General features: G+C 51.9%; 1 protein-coding gene across 1 annotated transcript in view; it reads left to right on the forward strand.

The window, feature by feature from the left end:
• Positions 1–3,535, forward strand: part of LOC103583580 (inactive dual specificity phosphatase 27-like) — a gene marked incomplete at its 5' end in the record, with an annotated part of 6,329 nt that extends 2,794 nt beyond the window's left edge. The window contains one exon of the mRNA XM_008564857.1: positions 231–3,535. Within this exon, the coding sequence (XP_008563079.1) occupies positions 231–3,037 (2,807 nt within the window). The remainder of the gene's footprint in view (positions 1–230) is intronic.
• Between the last annotated feature and the right edge of the window lie 3,421 nt (positions 3,536–6,956).

Genomic DNA, 6,956 nt, shown 5'->3' on the forward strand with positions numbered 1-6,956 from the left:
TCTGTTTGGCCGGGAGAAAGTAAAAATGTGCTTTAGTGCCTCAGAAGTGGGGTCGGTGGGGGCTGCTCTGTCTGACATCGGGAATATGGGGACAAGGAGGCTCGTCCCTCGCGTGATTCGAGCACGGGTGAACACCAGAAGCAGAGTAAACACCCTAAGTTGGGCACATCGAAACAAACACCACGGATGCCACCGCGGTTGCATCAATCTCTCTTGTGTTTTCTTCGTAGGGAAAGTCCTGGTCAGTAGCGAGATGGGCATCAGCCGGTCAGCGGTGCTGGTGGCCGCCTACCTGATGATCTTCCACAACATGACCATCCTGGAGGCCCTGATGACGCTGCGCAAGAAGCGGCCCATCTACCCCAATGACGGCTTCGTGAAGCAGCTGCGGGAGCTCAACGAGAAGCTGATGGAGGACAGAGAAGAGGACGGCGGCGGAGAGGGGCCGGCGGCCGAGGCGCAGCAGGGCGAGGGCGCGGGGAGCACGCGTGGCGCCGGGGTGCGCGCCCCGACGGTGCAGGGGGACGGCGACACCGCCAGCCACCTGAGCGGCTCCTCCGGGGGGAAGGCCAGCCGGGCCTCCGAGCCCCTCACGCTCACTGACGACGAGGAGGAGGAGACGCTGGACGAGGAGGGGAAGAAGGGACAGGGCCTCCGCACGGGCCGGGGCCCCCACGGTCGAGCCTCCTCTGGCCAGCGTGGGGAGGAGCCGGGGGACCGGGACGTGGACAGGATCGTCCAGGAGTGGCAGAGCCGGAACGAGCGGTACCAAGCGGCAGCGGACTGGACCGGGGCTGGGGAGCAGGAAGCGGAGGAGGCGAGCGGGGCCGCCTCGCCCGTGGGGAGCTGGCGGAGGCGCACCTCGAGTGACAGCAGCCCCGCCGAGAGCGTGAGCAGCCGGGACATCCGCGACCTGAAGCGGCAGCTGGAGAGGAGCTGTCAGCGCCGCGGTGGCAGACGCCGCGCCGACTCCGTGTCCACGGAGAGCACCTGGGACGTGTGGAACGAGAGGCTGCTGGAGATTGAGAAGGAAGCTTCCTGGAGGTACCGCTCCAGGAGCAAGGCAGAGGAGGCGGACGCCAGCCCCGAGGCGGGCGGCAGGAGGCGGGACGACGACGGGGCCAGTGTGTCCTCGGAAGCCAGCTCCTTCTACAACTTCTGCAGCAGGAACAGGGACAGACTCACTGCCCTGGAACGGTGGAAGATCAAGAGAATCCAATTTGGATTTCACAGGAAAGACTCGGAGGCAGGAGACAGAGGCAGTGAGCAGGGCGCAGAGGAGGCTGCCGGGGAGGAGAGCCCCTCCGACGTCAGCCTCGCGGCCTACCAGGCCTGGAAGCTGGGACACCAGAAGAAGGTGGGCAGTGAGAACAAGGAGGAGGTGGCGGAGCTCAGCAAGGGAGAGGACTCGGCTTTGGCCAAGAAGAGGCAGCGGAGACTGGAGCTGCTGGAGAGAAGCCGGCAGACGCTGGAGGAGAGCCAGTCCATGGGGAGCTGGGGGGCGGACAGCTCTGCTGCCAGCGGCAGCATCCCCCTGGCTGCGTTCTGGTCTGCAGCCCCCTCGGTCAGTGCTGATGGGGACACGGCATCAGTACTCAGCAGTCAGGACCGCCGCTCCCACCTGTCTCAGGCTGCAAGCAGCATAGGGGGATGCTCGGCCCCCAAGCCCACCACACCCCTGCCTGACCTGCCAGTGGGGCCTGGAGACACCATTTCCATTGCCAGTATCCAGAACTGGATTGCCAGTGTAGTCAGTGAGACCCTCGCTCAGAAGCAAAATGAGATGCTGCTGTTGTCCCGTTCGCCATCCGTTGTAAGCATGAAGGCAGCGCCAGCGGCCAGCTGCCTGGGGGATGACCAAGTTTCCCTGCTCAGTGGACAGAGCACCTCCTCCCTGGGTGGCTGCCTGCTGCCTCCGAGCCAGGCAAGAGCCAGCTCCGACACGCAGTCTGTGCTGTCCTCCAGCACCATGCTGAGCTCGAGAGCCGAAGGGACTGGGAGCAAAGCGAGGGGGACCAGCAAGCCCATTTACAGCCTGTTTGCTGACAACGTGGACCTGAAGGAGCTTGGCCGGAAGGAGAGGGAGATGCAGGTGGAGCTGAGGGAGAAGATGTCCGAGTACAAACTGGAGAAGCTGGCGTCAGACAACAAACGCAGCTCGCTTTTCAAGAAGAAGAAAATCAAGGAAGGTGAGGACGATGGCGTGGGTGAGAGGGACGAGGACACTGACAGTGCCATAGGGAGCCTCCGATATTCTTCCCGCAGTAATTCCCAAAAACCTGAAACAGACACCTCCTCCTCCCTGGCTGTCTCTGATCACTACGCAAGTGGCAGCCAAGTTGGCAAAGAGATAGACAGCAGCATTAGCAAGTGGCTCAGTGGCATCAGGACAGAGGAAAGAGCACCTCCCCAAAGTGACTGGTCCGGAAGCTCCAGGGGGAAGTACACCAGATCGTCCCTGCTCCAGGAGACAGAGTCTAAATCCTCCAGTTACAAGTTCTCCAAAACCCAGTCAGAGGAGCAGAACACCTCCTCCTACCACGAGGGAAATGGCAGCTCTGTGAGAAGCACTTCGCGGTTCTCTTCTTCCTCCACCAGGGAGGGCAGAGAGGTGCACAAGTTCTCCAGGTCCACATTCACTGAGACCTCAAACTCCCAAGAGGAAAGCCCAGAGCCCTACTTCTTCCGCCGGACCCCCGAGTCCTCCGATGGGGAAGAGTCCCCCGAGCCACAGCGCCCCAACTGGGCCAGGCCTAGGGACTGGGAAGATGTGGAAGAGTCATCCAAGTCAGACTTCTCTGAATTTGGAGCTAAGAGGAAATTCACCCAGAGCTTCATGAGGTCTGAGGAGGAGGGAGAGAAAGAGAGGACAGAAAACAGAGAAGAAGGGAGGTTTACATCTGGGCGGCGGTCTCAGTACCGGAGAAGCACGGACAGGGAGGAAGAGGAAGAAATGGACGATGAGGCCATCATTGCTGCTTGGAGACGCCGGCAAGAAGAAACCAGGACTAAGCTACAGAGAAGGAGGGAGGACTAGGCTGGGCAAGGCGGACCTGGGAGAGACGGAGACCCAGGGAGGAGGCATTCAATTTAGCCCAGGACTCAGGGCACACATTGCCACCACCTGTCAAGGAATGAGGATGTGCAGAGGATCTTCTGGGGAATGGGGAGCACCAAACAGAAGGGCACTGGAAATGAAGCAGGGAGGAGGAGAGCCATCAGTGGAGGTCCGAATGCTGGTCTAGCTGCCCCATTTTCTGTTGCCCAGTACACACTAAGCTTTGGTGCTTCCCTTATGTATTTGCTAGTGTTTGTCACAGCCTAGAGAGGTGAGCTTGCAAAGGCACTGTAGTTTGTCGAAGACTCCAGCCCACATCCAGGAAGGCTGTGAAAGCAGGCCATGGTTCTGTTTGTAGAGGTTTTATAATGAGACCCAGGAAATCTATCCTGTGGCAAGCCTGACCTCTCCCGGCAATGCTCTGTTTATTTCTTTTTAATGTTTCAGATCTCTATTAAACTGGTATGTTGTCAAATATTTCTTCTTCATTCTGGTCACTTTTGGATCTTTGGCTGTGAGGGGAAACTCACTTTAAAAGACACAGATGGGTTATCATGAGCCAGCCTCACCTTGTTCTGCAAAAGCTGTGCCTCCAGATTATACCATCATGATTTTATTATAAAACATAATCATAAATTTAGTCTATGATATGGTGCAGCAGAGACTACACTAGAAAAACCCTTGAGAGTAACAGAGGGAACTAGAAAAAGAAAGGATGAGTTTTATTGTGCTGTGAGTGGCAAGATATAAGGTAGAGTGAGGGTCCCTCTGGAATGGCAGGAAAACAAAAACAGACTATCGGGGAGAGAAGAAAAGAAGCCCGATACAAGGAGATGGGAATGTGTATTTATAAATTCTAGTGATTGTCCTTGCTTTTTATTCCTTGGAGGATTGTTGGATAATGCAGTGGACAGTCCACTTGATTCTTCCCTGCACCCTGGCTGGGCTAGGTTGATGAGGCATTTCTGCCCCTAAAACACAAGTTGGGTTGCTGGAACAAGCAGATGCATTTTGAACAACTTAACAAGAATCATTGGTGGACTGGTTTCCACAGTTCCTTTCAAGCTGCAGCACCTCACAGGATCTGAAAACAGGGTCCAAGATGTCTCAATAATCAAAAAGTCCATTTTAGGAGACACAGATGGCAATGAAATGGTTAATGAAGAAGAGTAAGAAGGAATTCACCAGTGGGACAAATAGAAAGTGATAATCATGTGATCACTTTTTCTAGAAACTGAGTTTCCTGGGACTTGGAGATTATGCAATCTTCCTATGTAGATTAGTTAGCATTACACATTTCAATGAGCACAAAGATAAAAATCCCAAGGCAAAGGCAGCTGACTTGCAGGCAAACCCAGAATTACACACAGCTGCTGTCAAAGCCACTGCATTAACTTGCTCTCTTCAGCCCACTGTTGAGTTGTGGATGGTATTCATCTCGCCTCCACTGACTGAGAGGCAGGAGGACGACCTGAAAACAAATACTGCTCAGACTTTGTCCTATTTGCTGCTTTCTTCTTCCTTTGTTCATCTTTATGTCAGTACCTAGTTTCCAGTGCTCAGGGGGTCATTCCCACCATACAAAATGGCATTATCCTAATAACACCCCATGGCAAGAAGGCTGATTATGGCCCATTTTACCTTCTGGGGGAGCTCAATGCTTCCTCTCTCATTTCACTCTTGTGGGGAAGTTTCTGATCTAGCCACAGGCAATCAGGGGCATCCACTCTAGAAGGTCAATCATTGGAAGAGAATAATACTTTTATTATAAAAATAATAATATTTTTATTATTCTCTCCAGGGGGCCTATCCATATAGAAGCCAATTAACTCAGGTCTCTATATACTTTTTTAAAGCCATAACTAACAAAATATATAGATCAATCTCACCCATGTCAAGGTAGACAAGAAATTTTTAAAAACCACAGCCAATCCCAACTGGTACCCCACTGAATGAATGTTGAACAAACATTTAAAGCATATTTGTTTAAAGAGTCACCCCTGTCTTTCCCCAGCCCTGGATGTGAGCCTGGGGGAAGCAGGCCGAGGAGACCATCTAGTCTGCTTTTAGTTGAGCTCTTAGGCTAGAAGAGCAATAATGGTCCCATGGCCCACATGTAGACCTGCTCAGCTCACTACAAGAACCTAGATAGGGGGCAGGGTCAAGCCCTAGAGAAATGCTTTTGCTGGCTGCATCTTCAGGATAGCTGCCTTGGGGTCCTGTACTCAGGGAGGTGTCTGCCTGAGAATCCAGGATTCTGGATTCAGCTCATTCCTGGAGACCAGAGTATATTTTGGGAAACAACATTAATAGAAATTGTATTTGATTTATGATGAGCTTGAAAAAGTACTGGGATTTGAAGTGTTAGAACCCCAAGTGTGGTTCTGAATTATTCCTAACCTAGGATGATAGGTTGTAATGAAGCCTTCCAGTCTCTGAATGACATTAAAAGGTATGTGTCAGTAATAGATCCCACTGAAAACAGATGGCAAACCCAAATGGTAACTGACAAAACTTTAATGCAGGGGCTATTCACAGAGGTAGGGGCAGGTACTGGTAACAGTGAGAAACTGACACCACCCTAGAACTGAAGGGACAAAGTGGCGAAGCTGTTTCCAGAGCCCAGCAAGAGCCATAACCATGGGAGAAGGGCCACCTGACAACCTGGCAGAGGAGTGGGTGGAAGAAACACTCCAACTCTCTCTGCTCCTGGTTTTTGATCTCACACTAGTAACTTCCACTGGCCAAACCTAACTGGTGGCCAGTCGGTAGGAGAGTCTAGTAGTCTGGAGAAGGACAAAAAGTGGATCTGGAGTGGTAAACAGAGAACTATTAGTACTAAAGTCAATATGTTTAAATGGAAATGCCATCTCCATAGAGCTTTCCAATAATGTTGTCTTACTTGAATGACTGAAAACACTATACCCTAAACACAAAATTGACCCACTCTTAAGAATTAATTAACAGTTGGAATAGAGTTCCAGCTACATAAAACCAACTATTAGAATCAGTGATTTTGTTTTACAGGAAAGAGAAAGAGGAGTCAGATCTAAATCTATGGGCTTCATCCATTCCTGAGTTATATAATGAGTTCACTAGGAGAAAACTCCACAATAAGGAGAGAATAGTGCACAGAAAAGGGCCCCACAAGAGTGGAAATCCTACAAAGAATTCTGAGGTGGGAAGTGAATGAAAGAGAGAGGGAGAAAACAGATATTTGTCTTCACCCAAAGGTGAGAGAGACCCAGGAGGGAAAATGAAAACGTGGCCACTGGGAAGAAACAAGGTATATCAGGCAGCTTCCCAGCAGGAAACAGAAGGCACACCCAACTGCGGGTAATTCAAAGGGGGGGTTCATAAAGGAGTTATTTGCAAAGGTGTGGGCAGGGCATAGGGACACAGTGCACATCCAGGGTTAGGGGATACACTAGAAGTGACTAGGAGAGAGGGCTGTTGCTGGAACTCTAGTGACAAAGAGGGCCGGGTGGAGGGGGCCATTGTACAAGAGCTGAGACCTTTGGTCTAGGAAGCCAGCCTGATATGACCCCACAGGAAGGAGCCAGAGTGCGTCAGTCTCTCTTACTCAAATCTCCTGTCCTCCTCCCCACAGGTCAAATCCAACCAAAACCCATAGGGAAGGGAGTTGGTACAAGCAGTCCATTTGGTCAGTCTCATTGGGCATAGGGGAGGGTGGGCAGAAGGGTGTGTATGGATCTGGAAGGGCAAATGCAAGACATCCAACACCAAGGGCAAAATTTCAGGCCAGTGCCTGTTAGCCTGTGACATGTTGATGCTGAGTTATGAAGACTCTGTTTTTAGTGTGTGGAATATTACCAGAAGAGGGAACATGAATTTCTCTGAACTCCCTGAAACTTTTATCCCTGGTGTTACTTGGGAG

Source organism: Galeopterus variegatus, unplaced genomic scaffold (genome assembly GCF_000696425.1).
Source record: "Galeopterus variegatus unplaced genomic scaffold, G_variegatus-3.0.2 Scaffold24529, whole genome shotgun sequence".
Lineage (NCBI taxonomy): Eukaryota > Metazoa > Chordata > Mammalia > Dermoptera > Cynocephalidae > Galeopterus > Galeopterus variegatus.